Source organism: Marmota monax, unplaced genomic scaffold (assembly GCF_021218885.2).
Source record: "Marmota monax isolate L192 unplaced genomic scaffold, Marmota_monax_Labrador192_F-V1.1 WCK01_AAM20220418_F8-fsc00193, whole genome shotgun sequence".
Classification (NCBI taxonomy): domain Eukaryota; kingdom Metazoa; phylum Chordata; class Mammalia; order Rodentia; family Sciuridae; genus Marmota; species Marmota monax.
The window spans coordinates 4,099,231-4,117,549 of record NW_026695203.1 but is presented as its reverse complement, the minus strand read 5'-3'; the positions used below and the strand labels follow the sequence as shown (position 1 = coordinate 4,117,549).

General features: G+C 43.3%; 1 protein-coding gene across 2 annotated transcripts in view; it reads left to right on the top strand.

Moving 5' to 3' along the window:
* Rheb (Ras homolog, mTORC1 binding) overlaps positions 1 to 10,060 on the top strand; it is a 44,405-nt gene extending 34,345 nt beyond the window's left edge. For both annotated transcript variants that reach the window (XM_046429804.2, XM_058574376.1), the window contains exons 5-8: positions 5,565 to 5,621; positions 5,744 to 5,791; positions 6,475 to 6,556; positions 9,547 to 10,060. In XM_046429804.2, coding sequence (XP_046285760.1) covers positions 5,565 to 5,621; positions 5,744 to 5,791; positions 6,475 to 6,556; positions 9,547 to 9,639 — 280 coding nt within the window. In that variant the 3' untranslated portion in view covers positions 9,640 to 10,060. The remainder of the gene's footprint in view (positions 1 to 5,564; positions 5,622 to 5,743; positions 5,792 to 6,474; positions 6,557 to 9,546) is intronic.
* Positions 10,061 to 18,319: the final 8,259 nt, after the last annotated feature.

Sequence of the window (18,319 nt, the reverse complement as noted above, 5' to 3'; positions counted from 1 at the left end):
TGGCTACAATTAAAAATTCATTTCCTCAATTACACTAGTTACATTTTGGGGTGCTCAGTAGCCACATGTGGCTGACAGCTGCCATATTGGACAGTGTCTAGGCTCCTCATCGCTGCACACTATCCTGCCAGTAAAAATTGTAGTCTCCTTTTCTCTAGGAATGTGTTACTTAACATTTTTCTCCATGGCAGGGAAACATACTTTGAGGTGTTAAGATTTAACTATAAACTGTTTGGATATTGTGGCCACTCTTGTGAATAGACCCCACACTGGCAGTCCCTGAGAAAGCCTACAAGTGAGACAAAACCAAGGATTAGAACTATGTGTTAAAGAGAACTGGCGAAATGTGAGAAATAGAAAGTGGGGAGGCCACCCAAACATAGATATTATTAGCATCTTGGAGTGTTTCTTTCTGGTCTTTGTTTTATTCTGTGTAGATTGTTCTCTTGTTTATATTTGCTCTCTGGATGCTGTTTTATACTTTATTTTTCATGGTTTCATATTTTTATTTACCATATACATTTTCCCATGTTTCTTACTATTTGAAAACAGTAAGTGGTTATATAAGATTCCTTGTTCAATAGTAGAAGGACACTTTTCTACCTCTATGTTTTATTTTTTTGGTCACTAAACAAGGATTAGATTTTATACATAAAATCACTGCCTTTTTAATTTGGTACCAGGTAATTTACTTTTTGACTTGGAAGAATACCTTAAATAGTAAAACCTTCATTCTTTTTTTCATACTACTTACAAATATTTTTCTAATTTGTGTTATGTGTTTTTATAATTTATTTATTACACACAAAACTCAGTCCAGGCTTCATTTGTTGAATATATTCTACAATTTTCAATTTATATACCTGACATATAATGCCTTGACCAAAACAATATACCAATAATTTGATGAATGTTGCAAGATCAGATTTGATTGTGAATTTTCCATTATTTCTCTGATTTACTTGGGAAAACACTATTCAGGTTTTTTTCATTGTTTGTAAATACAAATTTTTAAAAAATAACATTTGTTACTTTATAAATTATCACTCTGAGGAGTTAAAATAGTGGATAAAAAATGTTCTTAATGTGTTTATTACTTTTTTTTCTTTTTTCTTTTTTTTTTTTTAACAACCTTTTTTGGTGGCCATAGAATAGATGACATTCAAGTTGAAAACTCCATATTTGTCACTGGGGAAAATTTATTGAACTAGATTTAAAAATATGAAAACTTGCTCACTAAGGACTTTGTGTGTTATGACCTAATGCAAAGCAGAGAAAAAAGTCTCCCATGTCATTGCAGTGGTACCTTTGCAAGTTCTGACCATGTTTTTTCTTGTGAAGTAGGAGTGTTCTATTTGAGTGATGCTTTTCATCCTGGTTTAATAAGGATTCTCAGTACATCTCAAACATGAGAAAATAAGGGAGGAGTGCTGTTTGTTTAGTTTTTTTAAAGAAATCTGTATAAAACTATGAAAATGTTGATTTGTTAATCAGAACTATTGTCTTTTTGTTGAATTCAGCCTCTACCTGAATTATAATCATTGTTCATTATTTTGTGAAATAAAACATAACTATCAAGTTATACCTTTTTATCATAAAGTCCCTATAGAATTGTTTCTTTTGACCAAATATAAAGGAAGAATACGTTCCATTTTATAATTTCTACAAATAGAGCCAGGTGTGGTGGCACACACCTGTAATCCCAGCCACTCCAGAGGCTGAGGCAGAAGGGTTGCAAGTTCAAAACCAGCCTTGGGAACTTAGTGAGACCCTATCTCAAAATTTAAAAAAAAATATACTGGGGATGTGGCTCAGTGGTTAAGTGCCCCTGGGTTCAATCCCCGGTACACCCCTCCACACACACACACACCAAAAATTAATTAATCCTAGAAATAGAAAAGAACCCAGATTTGAAAAATGGAATGTTTGGGTTTTCATTTATCCCCTTTGATAATGTTGGATGAGTCACCTTTGTAAACTATGAATTAGGTCTGTTTAAACAAACAACTCCTGTCTGAGGCATTCAGGATATATACTTAACAAACATTGGTTAGCAGGGCATGACAGTGCACACCTGTAGTTCCAGGGACTCAGGAGGTTGAGGCAGGAGGACCAACCTCAGCAACTTGGCAAGACCTTGTCTCAACATAAAAAATAAAATGGGCTGGAGATGTGGCTCCGTTTTTAAACACTCCTGGGTTTCATCGCTAGTACCCAACCACCAAAAAAAAAAAAACTTTGATTAATGGCCCAGGAGTGGTGGCACACACCTGGAATCCTAGCTACTCCTGAAGCTGAGGCTAAAAGTAGCAGGAGAATTGCAAGTTCATGTGAAGGCCAGCTTGAGCAACTTAGTGACCCTGTCTCAAAAAAAAAAAAAAAAAAAAAAAACAACTGGGGTATAGCTCAGTGGTAGAGCACCTCTGGGTTCAGTTTCTAGTTCCACACACACAAAAGTGGTTAATGGGGAAAAAAATCAATAAAGGAGATCATGACTCTCTGTAGTGTTTTCTTTTAAAGCATAAATACATGTTCGGACATTAATTTTCTGGAATCATTGCCTTTGAGACTGAGCTTACTCGTTTATGTTCTGTGTCTCCCTTTCTTATATCACTTGCACAGAATGTGACAACTTTGATCTCCAATTTCTTAAGAATGAGATACTTGTGAAACAGTCTAATTCTGGACTATTTATAGATTCGTACAATTTTCTTCCCCTACTTTTTATTTTTATTTTTTTTTTTTGCAGTAATTTTGGTGCACCTTCTTGCCTTCTTAAGGAGTAGTGTCTTGTCTCTCTTTCCTTTGTGTGTGTTGTTGGGGGGGGGGGGGGCGTGGTTACCACAGAACTACACCTCCAGCCCTTTTTATTTTCTTTTGAGACAGGGTCTCGCTAAGTTGCTGAGAGGCTGGCCTTGAACTTGTGATCCTCCTACTTCAGCCTCCTGAGTAGCTGGGATTCCAGGCATGTACCACTGCCCCCATTGAGGAACAAGGAACAGTATCTTTAGTAAATTGGTCCACAGTATTTGACTTTTAGTTTTTAGAGAAACAAAAAACTATACTCATTTTAAGAGTTTATTGTATAAATTGTGACTTTATGATGAATTTAACTGGCTTAAACAGGTGTTTCGGAACAAATGGATTTTTTATAACGTTTTTTAGCTAGAGGCAGCTGTGGTGCACTGACAGTGTTTCTCAGAATGATTATTACTGATTCTTTTCTCTTGTGCAAGGCATTATGTCATTTTTTTTAATGCAACTTTTCAAAAACCTATAAATTAATAACATCCTAATTTAAAAACTGCTGACTTCAACCATCTGACCTGTTGTCAGCCTTTTAATCATTTAAGTAGGGGTTGGCTGAGAGGGTCTAACATGTCTGTTAAGCTTTCAGTCAAGTTCTGCTTCGAGGTTAAGGGGAATCCATGGGACTCTTGGAATGGATTGGGGAGTTGTTGGCTTGCTGTGCACAATCGGTCCATTTCAGGATATCTTTTTGTCTTGTCTCATCTTGTAGATAGGCTCTGAATTTCGTCTTCTACAGTATTCCCTCATCAGCCCTAACATGGTCTTTTAAGACCTATAGAGAAACAGTGCTGTTTTGTTTTTTTCACAACAAATTGGCAATATTTGAAGGCAAAAATAGAGATTACTTGCCTTTAAAAGAATGTCTGTATGATGATGCATAATAAATTATCCAAAAATATTGCAGCTTAAAACAACACACAACTTACCTCACTGTTTCTGTGGATCTGGAACATTGATGGAGCTTAGCTCAGTTCTCTGCTGCAGAGTCAGGGGCTAGAGTCTGCTAGGACTTTGTCCCATGCAGATGATTGGCTAGGGAAGGGTGTTTTCAAGGTCATTGGTGTGGTCATTGTTGGGTTTCAGCTCCTTGAGAGTTGGACTGAGTTCTCAGAACTTTGCTGGCCAGAGATTGCCTTCAGTTCTTTTACCAGGTGGTACTTTCTATCAGGACACAGGAAGTGACAGAGAATGTTCAGCAAGGCAAAAGCCACAGTTTCCAATAACCTAAACTTAAAAGTGGCTTCTTATTACTTTTATCATGTTCTGTTCATTAGAATCAAGTCACCAGGTCCTGCCCTCTAGGAGAGTGCACAGGGTATAGCTCCCAGAGCAGGGCAGCTGAGGAACCAACCTCACACCACCTACCATCAGTCCCAGTCCTTTCAACTGCCTCTCATTTGGCTGACCACCATCTTCCAAGAACTTGTGCATTTTAGATGCAGGCAAACAGCACATTCTAGGGGAACCAGGGTTCTGTAATGCAGCCTGCAGTGCTTGGGACATCCTATCCATTGTTGACCTGTGGTGGTGGGAAGGCAATTAAGTTTATTTTAGGTTTTTACCCAAGTAACAGTGTGCATAGGTTAAAAAATAGCATAGTGTGGAATGCATTCAGCAGGCGTACTTGTTCCAAAACTAAAGACAGCAATGAACAAAGCAAAATCCCTGCCCTCTTGGAGATTGTTTCGAGATTGTTTCTATTCAAGAGACAGAAAGCAGCAAGGGCATGAGAAGTATGGAGGGAATTTGTGAATTCATGTAGGGTGAGCAGAAGAGTTCTAAGTGACACTTGAATGGAGAGTTGGAAAGAAGTGAGGGAATCTCAACCGAAAGAGCATTCCAAGTGTCAGGAAGGCGACTGGAGGCTCTGGCAGTGCTAGAGGAATGGCATGATGGATGTAGGTAGAAAGAGGTGGCGTCACCTCAGGATGGAGGTGGATGGAGTTAGGTGGGGGTAGAAGGAGGTAGAGGTCAGTGGTGGGAGGGCGTTGCCAAGTTGAGGTGGGTGCCCATTAAAGGCTGCTGCTGCAGATCCCTCTGGCTGCTGTGCTGAGCAGAGGCTGGAGGGAAGGGGCAGCAGTAGGTAATGCAGGCTGCAATAGGGAAGGCTCGGAGCTGAGCCAGGGTGATGAAAGGGGGTAAGAAGTCAGACTCTGATTCTGGACAGCTGTGAAGGTTGATTGTAGTGTGCTGGCTAATGCTGATGATGGGCTTTCTGGGGGAGGTAAGAATGGTTTGTGGTCATTTGCCAGCAGTCAGTGGCATAAATAATCTCAATGGCAGATTTTAAGTTATCATTGTGACATTATAAAAATGCATAGTTGGGTCCAAGAGATGTGTGATTGAGACCCAACTACAGTCTAAAACCATCAGCACATTGAATAAAGAGATTGCTCTCACAGAAAGAGTGACTATGCTTGGTAAACAAAAGGAGGTGTCAGGGCTGAGTGCGAGACACAACAGCTTGCAAAGCACTACAAGTTTTTATTTAAATACTTTGTTCTTTACTAAATGAGGTTAAAGTTTGTGTTTCTCAGCCTCTTGTTAAACTTGCCCATTTAATGTCTCACCTGTTACCCTTTGGGTATTCCCATAACTACAAAAAAAAAAAGTGTCAAATACATGTGGAAAAGGATTGGTAGGGAAAATAATTCTATGTTAAAACAATTAGTTGGTATTTTTCTTCCACTGTAAACAGTTTACATTTGAAAACATTAAAGTAGATGTCTGATTTCATACTTTTTGTCTTATAGTTTTGAAGTGATTAAAGTTATCCATGGCAAATTGTTGGATATGGTGGGGAAAGTACAGTAAGTAGCACTATTTTATCTTTTTTGTTTACATGAACTTATTATAATAGCATCATCTGAGTAATAAAATCTGTCACTAATTTGTGTTTTGTTGGTTTTTATTTTTTTTTTGTTATAAATAGAATACCAATTATGTTGGTGGGAAATAAGAAAGACCTGCATATGGAAAGGTATGTCGCCTTTTAAATCATTTGTTGATTTATAAGATCAAGTCCAAGTTGATTTAGTCACTGAGCTGCCAGTTTTAAGTATTGTTTGATAGTCTTTTTAGCTGTAGTGTTTCTCTCTGTTTAGCAGTGTTGCAGTCATGCACAGCAGAAGCAAAACTACAATGTAAATACCACCACATTTCTCTAGAATAGGCAGCAAACTGTTAGAAAACTCTCTAGAGATTATCTGCTGTGACAAAGGTAGCATCCATTGTTTTCACCAAATACTTTGAGTACTGAGGCTGGGATTGCAGTGATGAACTGGGAAGCAGGGTCCACATACCCAGGGAGCCCAGTAGCAGGGAGGAGGAGCCCTGTGCAACCTTTGCTCAGCACAAGTGAGCTGCGAGCCCTCACATCCCTGCTATGAAGTAGGCAGTTGTTACAGATATTGGAATACTGGGAAATGTAGTCATGTTCTCTGAACCCAGAGCTTGCTGGAGAGTGGGTAACCCCATAAGGCAAAGTCTTTTATATTCCCTAACCCAGACATAATCAGTGCTCTTCTGTTTCTTCTTGGTGGTGTCTAACAGGGTATGGTTCTGCCTCACAAGAAAATCAATCAAAGTGGAGCCTGTTTTGTAAATTAATGAGGTGTTTTATCCAATAAAGATCAAAGAATTGGAATGTTCTTTTTCCTGTAGGGTGATCAGTTATGAAGAAGGGAAAGCTTTGGCAGAATCTTGGAATGCAGCTTTTTTGGAATCTTCTGCTAAGGAAAATCAGGTATGTAAAACTCATTTTGCATACCTTCTCAGTCACAGGCATTTTGACCCCTGTCTTTATCAAGCCCACTTAAACTTTAGTCTTCAGCCATCTATTTTTCTTTATTTTTATTTTGGTGTGTGGGGGGGGAGGGGTGTACTGGGAATTGAATCCAGGGGATTTCTACCACTGAGCTACATCCCCAGCTCTTTTTCTTTTTTAAGACAGGGCCTTTCAAAGTTGCCCAGGCTGGCCTTGAACTTGTGATCCTCCTTCCTCAGTCTCCTGAATAACTAGGATTATAGGGACACACATAGCACTTTTCACCATTTCTAATAACTAAGCTTTCTTTGTTTGGCTTTAGAAAGATAGTAATGTTGTTTTTATAAGTTCGCTGGGTACTCTACTTCTGGTGGGACCTATAATATTTGTAGGGTCAGCAGAATAGTAAAGGAAATACTACCTTTTGTGAACATATTAATTTTGTTTCTTATTGTTAGTATAGAAATGAGACAGAACTAAATCACTAATTTTGTAACTCTTCCCTCCCCCTTTTCTATAGAATAAAGTGAGTCATGTATTTATTATTTTTAACACAGAAATTATCAGGAGCCATTTTATTACCAGTTTCCGCCCTGCAGCATGTCCTAGGAAGGATGTCAGCCTGTTCTTTCTGGCTCCACATATTTGCCTTTTCCTTTTTCTTCTGTGACTTTAGTTTAGACTCCTGTTCTTGAGTGCATATTTTAGTGTCCAAGCTCGTCTCCCCCCTCCATTTTCTCACCACTTCTCTTTGCTTCCCTGAACTTTTTAAACCTGCAAACCGATGGTGCCCATCTCTGCTTGCAAACTGCCAGTTCCTGCCATTGTGTGTGGAGCAGCCCTCATGCCCCAGTGCTCGGTTCTGTACTTCTCTCATAGGGTCTCACATGTCCCCGTGCTTCTTGTTCCCTTAAACACAGTGGGTACTTTGCTCAGTCTTGTCTGTGGCCCGAAATGTCCTTTATCTCCTGTCTTCATACATTTGCATGGTGTTGCCTAGTTTATAAAGTGCTTTCTGTATATGATCTAGTTTGATCTTCCAGCAAGATAAATATATGGTTTTCGTTTTCTGAGGACACTCCAATCCAGCAAGAGTGGCTGGTGGCCAGTCAATGAGGCCAGCAGTCAGTTGGCATCCTTCTTGTCATGTTCCTCTTCTTCCCCCATGATGAAATTCCTAGCCCTCAAGGCTCACCTTCTCACTGGCCTCTTCCTGATTCATCCACCTGAAATTTAGAGTCGTTTCTTCTCTCTTACCCCTAATTCATTCTGAGATCCAAGAGAGTCTCACTCACCTTTATATTCTCCATACTGTTGAGTACAGTGTTTTTGTGTTTGGTAAGTTTTTATCAATCCAGGTATCCTTTGATCATTAAATCTTTCATTCCTGTGTTCAGACCTGGAGGATATTAAATCTGTGTAATTGGTTTCCAGGTTCCATATAGCAAGCAATTTATCTGAATCTGTTCTGTTCTGGAATACAGATAGTAAGAATTTATGTAACAAAAATTGAGATTAGTAAATGAGAGATGGCTACATTTTAAAAATTGAATTCAACATTTATTGGGTATCAGCTCTGTCTTTATGTAGTTGAATCATCTCGTTTTAGAAATGAGAAAATTAAGGTCTAAAGAAGTTAAATAAGTTCCCCCAAGATCTCTTGTATGATAGGAGAACTAGGACTAAATTTAAATCTAACCCAAATCTCATCTTTTTTCCTGTACACAATGTTTTCTGATAGTGAGGTGTGATCCTAAGCCAGTGACCTTGATTAGATGAGAAGGATGGTCCCTGCTCCTGCTTGAGATCAGTCAGGAACACAAATACATCATTCATACCAACAGGCTGGAAGGCAGAGTACGTAGGTGGGTCCATTTGGTGTATGGAAGATGCAGAGTCCTCTTATGAATGGAGCTTCTGTTGCCAGTGAAATGTCAAGCAGGTTATCAGGCGAAGCTGAGAGTGGGGGAGTCTGGAGAGGGCCAGATCTAGAGCCTGCTTCTGGGAGTGATGGGGGTGGGGGGCTGTGGTTGGGTTGCTGGGCAGCACCAAGAGTCCACCAAGTTCCTGCTTGTGGGTGTACAGTGAGCAGCCATTTTGTGTGCTCCTCTGGGCTGTGCCTGCTGCACTGTGCAGGTGGACACTTGGAGAGAAGGGTGATGAAGTACAGTGACCACAAGGGTGAACTGTGGAATCTAAGCTGGCCCAGAAGGAAAATGAGAATAAGAATCGGCTGCAGGACAGGAAAAACGTAGATCAGCACATCAGGTTCCTGTGGATTGAGAATCTGGGAATTGAAGAGAAAATGGACTAGGAAGATGGTGTGGTGGGTAATGGAGGACGGTGCTGCTGGTGATGACGACACCTGGGCTGGGGCCCAGGAAGGGATTGGCCATTTGCCTAGTCCTTCAGTGAAAGAGGGTTTCCCACCCAAGCTAGCACGCCTTCTCGTGAAGGACCATGAGGTTCTTGACGCTGGGGTAGAGATGACAGTCATTAGAGGAGAGGAGGCAGTGGGCTGGAAGGAGTCAGGAGGCTGATGTGATATACAGGTGGTAACCAGGAGGACTGCAGGGAGGCAGGCAATTTGGGGTTTGCAGGTGTCAGTCGAAGCTGGCTGGAAGGTGTAAGGAGAGAGGGGCTGAAGGGACAGAGAGGACAAGAAAAGCACCTCTCTTCCTGGAGCCAGGGATTCGGGAACAGAAAGCCACAGGGAAAGAAAGCAAGGTCTACAAGGGAGATTAGAGCCAGCAATGAAGAGGGGCCCTGAAGGTCCAGAGGACCCTGAGGAAGATACGGGATGGCACAGGATGGGAGTCCAAATGAGGAGGCCCCAAAGTCCTGGGACTTCTTTAAGCCCTCCAGCCCCCTCCTGCAGCCATGGTGGTGGGCAGCTCTTTCCTCATCCTGTCCACAGTGAAACTATCTACTTGAAAACTAGCTTTCTGACTGGTTTTCTTCCTTTTCAGACTGCCGTTGATGTTTTTAGAAGGATAATTTTGGAGGCAGAAAAAATTGATGGGGCAGCTTCACAAGGAAAGTCTTCGTGCTCAGTGATGTAATAACTGCTGCAAACCTGAGGACACTGGGAATATATTCTACCTGAAGAAGCCAACTGCCCGTTATCCTTTAAGATAAACTATGCTTCTTTTTTCTTCTGTTAACCTGAAAGATATCATTTGGGTCAGAGCCCTCCCCGCAACCCTCAGATTATGTTAAACTCTGACTCTGTCCAAATGAGTTCACTTCCATGTTCAAATTTTAAGCAATCATATTTTCAATTTATATATTGTATTTCTTAATAATATTATGACCAAGAATTTTATCGGCATTAATTTTTCAGTGTAGTTTGTTGTTTAAAATAATGTAATCATCCAAATGATACATATTGTTACACTACTATTAACTAGGAGGCTTCAATATATCAGTGTTTATTTCATTGTGTTAAATGTATACTTGTAAATAAATAGCTGCAAACCTTAATCCTTTGTGCTACATAATGTGACTTTTGAAGGAAAACCTGAGTTTCTTTCCTGCTGTTCAGGAGGACTCTGAGGGATCCCAGGAATGAGTGGAAGACATGGCCCATAACTTTCCCAGGTACCTTCTCTACACAGGGCACGGGCATTGCCCAGACAGTGATGGGATGGATTGCTGACCAGAACTGAGAGGCTTTGAGGGCAGAGGTAGTTCCCTAGTAATGACTCTTGTCCCTTTTAGCTCTGAGCCCTGAACTGTGACTTGATGCTGAGAGCAGGGGGGGAGGGCCATGGAATTCCCTGGCAGAACGTTCTTGTCACCTTTTCTTTGTGTGAGTTGAAGAAAAGCCATTAAGAAGCATCTTAAGGCTAGGTGTGGTGGCACATGCCTGTATCCCAGCATCTTAGGAGGCTGAGGCAGGAGGATCACGAGTTCAAAGCCAGCCTCAGCAACTGAGCAAGACCTGGTCTCTAAATAAAATACAAAATAGGGCTGGGGATGTGGCTCAGTGGTTGAGTGCCCCTGAGTTCAATCCTCGGTACCCCAAAAGCCCTAGCCTTAGGGCTAGGGCTATAGCTCAGTGGCAGAGCACTTTCCTATCACGTGTGAGGTACTGGGTTCAATCCTCAGCACCACATAAAAGTAAATAAAGAGGCACTTTACTTTTTTTTTTTTTTTTTTTAAGAGAGAGAGAGAATTTTAATATTTATTTTTTAGTTTTCAGCGGACACAACATCTTTCTTTGTATGTGGTGTTGAGGATCGAACCCGGGCCACACGCATGCCAGGCGAGTGCGCTACCGCTTGAGCCACATCCCCAGCCCCAAAAGAGGCACTTTAGATTTGCCTTCTCCACAGCGTCTGGCAGTTTAGAGGATGTGGGTGTTTCCAGCATCTTATGCTGGTACTTCGTAGCCTCACTCGGGTCCAGGTGTGAGGGTGAGTGCTGAGGCTGGGGTAGCCCTCACCTGGTCTGTTAAGTCAAACCTGGAGTTGAGCTGTGGTTTTTAAATTAAGACTCCTTCCCAGTTAAAATTTCTCAGGGTTGTTTTCTAGCATCAGCAAATGCTACCATTGACTCTATTAATATACTTTTGCTTTGCAATTGATTTTATTTTTTTTTTAAAGTGGGAATTGAACTCGGGAGTGCTTTAGCACTAAACTATATCCCTAGTTCGTTTTTATTTTGAGGGTTTGATATAGGGCCTCCCCAAATTGCTGAGACTGGCCTTGAACTTGCAGTCCTCCAGTCTCTCAGCCTCCTGAGTTGGTGGAATTTCAGGCATGTGCCACCACTCCTGGCTTACAACTGATTTTTAATGAAAAACTGTAGTTTTAGAGCATGCTATTTATTCTTTTGAATCTTTAAGGTTTTTGTCATTTATCATCCTTGGATGAAATTCAAGCCTTAGAAGACCTCCACCAAATATATACTTTTGAATTATTAATTTGGACAGTAATTAATGTGGTTTAATCTTAGAACTAAAAATGTTGGTTCAAAATATATGGGTCCACATTAAATGTGGATCCAGTTCATCTTATCAGCCTTTGCATCTAAAAAGTTATTTCTGTGTAAAGAAAACTCTCACAGAATCTTGTACTAGAAGGTAGTGCAAATATGAAACTAGGCACTAGTTCCGTTTTCATGAAGTGAACCTTGAAGCACTGGACCTCCTGGCTGCAGGGAGTACAGTGTCAGTCCCTTTGCATGGGGTGGTCCACCTGCTCTTTGGTTGGTTCCTGAGCACCTACAATGTGCCAGGGGCTGTTTGAAGTGCTATCAACACAGCAGAGCTCCGTAGCCCTGTGGAGCTTACATTGAGCCTTGGAGATGCCACTGTGGGCCCAGAAGTGGCCCTACCATGAGACAGTTGAATTGCTTACTTCTTACATGTGCCAAACACCTTGCTAGTTTTGGGGGGCCCCAAGTCATGACAGCAGACACCACTAGTGCAAATCCCATGTTCATGTCCTAGTTTGCTTCACCAATCATTGACCTTGTGAAGTAGGTAACACCTACTTCCACATGAGGAAACTGTGTTATATATGTTAAGTGATTATTTAAGATATACAACTGGAAACAGGAGCAATAGCCAGGCACAGTGGCACATGCCTGTAATCCCAACAACTCAGGAAACTGAGGCAGGAGGATCACAAGTTCCAGGCCAGCCTCAGCAACTTAGCATGGCCCTAAGAAATTTAGCCAGATCCTGTCTTAAAAAAAACTTTTTTTTTTTTTTTTTTAATGATCAAATTCACCCTGTCCCTGTAAGTTACTGTGTCATCTAAGCTTCTAAAGCAATTCTTGGAACTGCCAGCCTTGTGCTTAAAATATTTTCAGTTAAATACAACATTTCAAGCTAACACCTTGGGAGCCTCCTTCAGTTCCTCCCTTGAGTCCCCTGCCCAGCTCCACCACCCCCGCCCCCAACCCACACAGAGTTCCCAAGGGCCAGTCCTGGGTGATGTGATTTGTATTCCATCCACGTGCATCCCCTCCACACGGTTACCCTGAAGCCAAAGCCATGGTCTCCAACAAACTGTGTTGCTACTTTTTAGAACCCTTCACAAATAATTGTGCCATATCCACACTTCCCTCGTTTTAAAGCCAGACATGATCTTGCTGCTGCCCCATGTATTCCCATCTGCTGCCCTGACTGGCCCAGAAACTGGTGTGGCTCCTTCCCTGAAGCAGGGGTCTCTTGGCCCCGCAACCTCGGCACTTGCTCTTCCCTCTGCCTGGGGACAGCCTTCCTGGGGCTTGGACTCCTCCATATCATCTTGTCCCAGGGCCTTCCAAGCTCCCCCGAAGAGCACTTTTCTGTGAATCTGAACCTGTATTTTATCCCAGGGGACAGTGTACAGCATAACTTGATCATCATCTGGGTCCTTGTGTCTGTCGTGTGTTACTAGGCCACACAGCAGGAACAGCAACTGCCCCAGACCCCTCTGTTCCAAACTCCTCCCTGCTTAGGGCTGGGAAGTTTACACTGTAACATTTTAAGTCTTTTTCTTTTACTGTTTCTGTAGTTCTTAGTGGTCCCCCTTATAACTCTAGTTCAGAGGAATACCAGCTTGACTCCAATCATATAGGAAAGCTCAGCTATTTCCCCCCTGGGTCATTTGTGCTGCTCTGTCATAGATGGCATAGGTTGTGTGCCCATCAATAGATGGATAATTGCTCTATAAAGTTGCCTTTTAAATCAAATAGAAGGAAAAAAACGTTGCAATTCATTACCTTTGTGGGTGCCCCTTGTTTCTCAGGTGGAGTCCAGGTCCTATCTAGTGTCCCTTGGTTTGAGCCTACAGGATTCCTTGAGTTGGGGAGAGAAGTGTGCTTGCGGGGATTCCCTTCGTGGTGGTTTGTCTGGGAGTGTCTTCATTTCTTCATTTTTCAAGGATAATCTTGTTGGTATAAACATCTTGGTAGACTGTCACTTTTTTTTGCCATACTTCTTGACACTCCCAGACTACAAAGTTAACTTCAGGATTCTGAGGAAGCTGGGTTTGGAGACAGTTTCTGCCAGGTTCTCACTGTGTTCTGAGGTCCCTGTGCACTGTTTCTGATTGCCTCACCCTATAGGGTAAATAGGAATTTTCCCTAGCCTTGCTTCTGGACAGGTTTTTGTGGATTTGAACTGCGTCTGCTGCGCTGGAAAGCCCCTACTGTTTGCATGGTGCGTGGTGATGCCATTGACCTTGAGTTAACATGTTGGTCCTCTCTTATGCCTCCTAAGAGGGAAGGGCCAACTTACCTGGTGCCCTCAGACTCTGTTCGCAACTTAAGCTGGTGATCCATTAAGGAAGCCATTCAGATGACCCAGAACATGCTGCTGCTTTTCTGCATTACTATCTAGTAACAACCCAAGAAAAGAGCTGTGTTGCATGTGGGAGATTTGTGTGCTGCTGCCTCCATGCCCACTTGCCACGCCTAGAGCCACGTGATACTTGAGGAACCTCCAGAAGGAGCTTGTGCAGGCAGCCAGTGACTCCATCTCGCCAGGTCTGTGTGTACACCAAGAGGAGCCCCTGAGGCCACCTGGCTGTCTGGAGGCCTTCCGAAGCATTCCCCTGGAAATTCCAGAGCTGCTCAGCACCTTCCCATCCTCCAAGAGGGCACAGTTTTAACATGAAGCAAAATGGCCATCCTTGCCAATCCCTCCTCAGGAAGCTAAAGCAAAGGATTGCAAGTTCAAGGTCAGCCTCAGCATCTTAGGAAGACCCTGTGAAAATATTTTAAAAGGACTGGGGATGTAACTCAGTGGTAGAGTGACCCTGTGTTCAATTCTCAATGCTACTAAATAAATAGGGCCAACTTTATACTATTGTTCCTCAACTTTGATAAGATCCTGATATGACCAACTAAAGCCTACTGTGCAAATCAAACTGAGAAGAATCCAAGGTCTCGCTCAACATCTTGGTTTCCAGAGAAGTCACCTAAAGCTGCTCTCAAGGGGCAACGGGTAAGGTCTTCCCCTTGCACCACATACTATGCTACATTTGAACACAGGCCATGAGCCTGACCCCCGGCACCCTCAGGGAACCCCAGTTAAACAGCATTGGACTGAAACTCAGAACACCCCAGGTCTGGCCCTACTCTGTTACTGACTGTGTCTTTGGGCAGCTCCCTTGAACTCTGGTCTTCTCTATCCATGAAACTATCTGTGTGAGATGGGGTGGGGTGGGGTGGGGTGGTGTTGTGATGGCCAGAAGTCTGCAAACATGGGTGCTCCCAGAGCTCTATAGGAACACAGTGTCACAGTCTTGAGGAGGACCACGTCGACCTCCACCACCATCCTGAGGTCTGTCCTGGGGCTGCCTGGGTGTCTTCAACAGCAGCCAGCATTGTGGGTGACTGGAATTCCTGTAGAGCTGCCTCTCATTCCCCCCCGGGCTCTACATCCAAAAAGGCAATGTTAAGAGCCACAGTGACCTCTTCCAGCAAGCTTACCAGATCTGAGAAAAAATATCTCATTTTAGCCTGACCCAAGGCATCAAGAACTTGGGACTCTCCTGTCCTGATGGGAGAAGCAGGCCTGCCATGTGCATGCACCAGTGTTCGCTGGCTGGGCCCTGGAGTTCAGTGCCACACCTGCTCAGCTAAACACAGCTGCAGCACAGTGGAGTGTGTCACCTCAAGGAGGCTGACAACTCGCAAAAGTGGTGGGACCTCAGCTATTCACTGAAGTGGGAGTCGTATGGGAGATGACACCAAAGGCTCCGCATCTGCTACCACCTAAGAGAGGTATGTACTGATTGATTGGTATCAGGGACTGAATCCAGGGGCGCTTAACCCCTAAGCCACATCCTCAGTCCTTTTTTATATTTTATTTTGAGACAGGGTCTTGCTAAATTGCTTAGTGCCTCCCTAAGTTGCTAAGGCTGGCTTTGAACTCTTGATCCTCCTGCCTTAGCCTCCTGAGCTGCTGGGATTACAGGTGTGCACCACCATGCCTGGCTTGGTTTCTTTCTTTTTTTATGTATTTATTTACTCTAATTTGTCATACGTGACAACAGAATGTACTTCAATTCATAATACACAAATACAGCACAATTTTTCATGTCTGGTTGTTCACAAAGACATATCTGTGTCTTCATACATGTACTTAGGATAATGATGTCCATCTCATTCCACCATCTTTCCTACCCCCATGCCCCCTCCCTTTCCCTCCCTCCCCTTTGCCCTATCTAAAGTTCCTCCATTCCTTCATGTCCTTCCCCCATCCCCTTGGTTTATTTCTTAGACAGGATCTCACCATGTTGCCCAGGCTGGCCTTCAACTCAAGTGATCCTCCTGCTTCAGCCTCCTCAGTAGCAGGGACTGCAGGCACAGCTACCTGGCCCAACTCTATGCTTTTTAAGATATGTAATTTCACAAAAACTAGCACAGATTCTAGAAATATTGTGACCTTAGTGATCAAGACCGTTCACCCAGTTCTTCCGGCTGCCCAAAAAAGGCCCAGGTGGCGCTGTGCCTCTTGGAACAAAACCTGCACAGTTCCCTGTTCCAGCAGGGAGAGGCCCTGTGCCTGGCCAGCATCCTGAGGATTTGCTTTATCATTTTACCCCCTCTTGTCCTCATCAGTGTCAGACTAGCGAGGAATTCCAAAACATGGACAGTGATCTATGGCTTTGTGTGTGTCACGGCTGGTGAGGCAGATGTGTCTTGAACTTTACCCTAAAAGGCTGAAGTAGGAAAGCCTGCCGTGGACAGCTGGAGCAGCTGGAAAGGTCACATTCCTCCGCACTGACGGCATCTTCATTACGCGTGGCAGATTCTTCAGAGGCTCAGCCCTCTCTGTGCTTAACCAGAGCAGTGTGTAAAGCTAAAATGAAGGTCACTGCTAGGAATCAGGCTGCCACCACCCCTTGACTCCCTGGAGCGCCTGTTTTGGTGGTCCCCAATGTTGGCGTGTATGTCACCTGCAGGGCTTATTAGGCAGATGCGCCTCATCCGAAAAGTCTCAGATCCGGCAGACCCAAGGGGAGTTCGAGACCTTTGCCTTCCTCGAAGTTCCCCAGCTGTGGCAGCTGCAGTGAGCTCAAGGACCACTGACTTGGACAATAATGAGATAGAATTCTTAGAATAACATTCTAATAATAAGAATTCACAGGTGGGAATCTTAGATTACAGGATTTGAAAGTGTAGTAGAGTGTAGCCAGGCACATGGCACACGCCTGTGATCCTCGGAATTCAGGAGGCTGAGGCAGGAGGATCATAAATTCAAGCCTGCCTGGGTAATTTAATGAGACTTTGTCTCAAAGTGAAAAATAAAGTAAAAGGGTCCAGGTATATAGCTCCATGGTAAAACACCCCTGGGTTCTATCCTAAGTACCAAGAAAAAGCATATTAGGGTGACCAACCACCCTGTGCAAGTGTTAGCAGGTTGAATTCAATTTAATCCTTAATACCTGGTTTCCTATACTATTTGACCGTATTTGAAAATCAGATCTTTACTAATGAAAAGTTAAGATGAGCACATACAGGATGAGGGTGAGCCCAGTCCAGTGACTAGTATCTTTGGAGGAAAAACAAATTTAGAGCCAGGTGCAGTGGCAGGAGCTTATAATCCCAGCTGCTCAGGAGGCGAAGCAGGATTGAATTTGAGCCCAGCCTGACTAATTTAGTGAGACTCTGTTTCAAAATATGAAAAGGGCTGGGAATGGGTGAGATGGTATTGATCTGTAATCCAAGCAAATTGGGGCTGCAGCAGGATTCAAGTTCAAGGTCAGCTTGGGAAACTTAGTAAAATCCTACCTCAAAATAAAAAATAAAAAGGGTTAAGGATGTAGTTCAGTAATAAAGCACTCCTGGATTTAATCCCCAGTACCAAAAAAAAAAAGTTTGTGGTGAGTGCCCGGGATATTGCTCAGCACATGCAAGGCCCTGGGTTCTATCCCCTCTCCCCCAAAATAATAATGATAATAAGATAAAAGAAAGAATAAATTTGGACACAGAAAGACAGATACCCAACCAGGGAAAGCTGCTTGAAAATGGAAGCAGAGGTTGGAGAGATACCTCCACATGCCAGGACTTGCCAAGGGTCACCAGAACACCAAAAACTGGGAGAGAAGCCTGGGCAGATTCTTCTCTGAGCCATCAAAAGAAGCCAAAACCAGCTGCCTGCCGCCTGTCCCGCAGGCTCCCTGCACGGCTCCTGCTGTACCAGGGGTTCAGTTCTCTCCCTCCTCACTCTCCTCCCTAGTCTCCTTCTCTGGTTTCCCAGATTCTGGGGTGGAGAGAGAGAGATCTGAAAATGGGGGCTTCCCAGGGGCAGGAAGAAACCCAACATTGAGAGGCAACTGTTCTGCCTGGTTCTCTGGGTGCCAATCATCCTTACAGAGGCAGCAAGTGACAGAGGATAACGTGCCCAAGGCCACCCAGCAGAAGAAGAGGGGTCAAGACTGGCTGCAGTGGCACTTACATTTGGTCCTGACCACTTGGGAGTCTGAGGCTATAGGATCACGAGGGCCCAGGAGTTCAAGACCAGGCTGGGGAACATAGCAAGACCCTACCTCGAAATTAATAAATTGTTAAAATTAAGAAAGGAAAGAAAAGGCCAAAGTCCCAGGCTGCCAAGCCCAGTGTGCTCAGCCATGATTCCTAGAAATAGTGTCCTCTTTTACCGGGTTGAGTCCTTCAATGGTGGGGGAACTGTTCTCTACTCATACATGGTAGTTCTTTGTTTTTTTTTTTTTTTTTTTTAGGGGGAAGTGCTGGGGTTTGAACCCAGGGATGCTTTACCACTGAGCTACCTCCTCA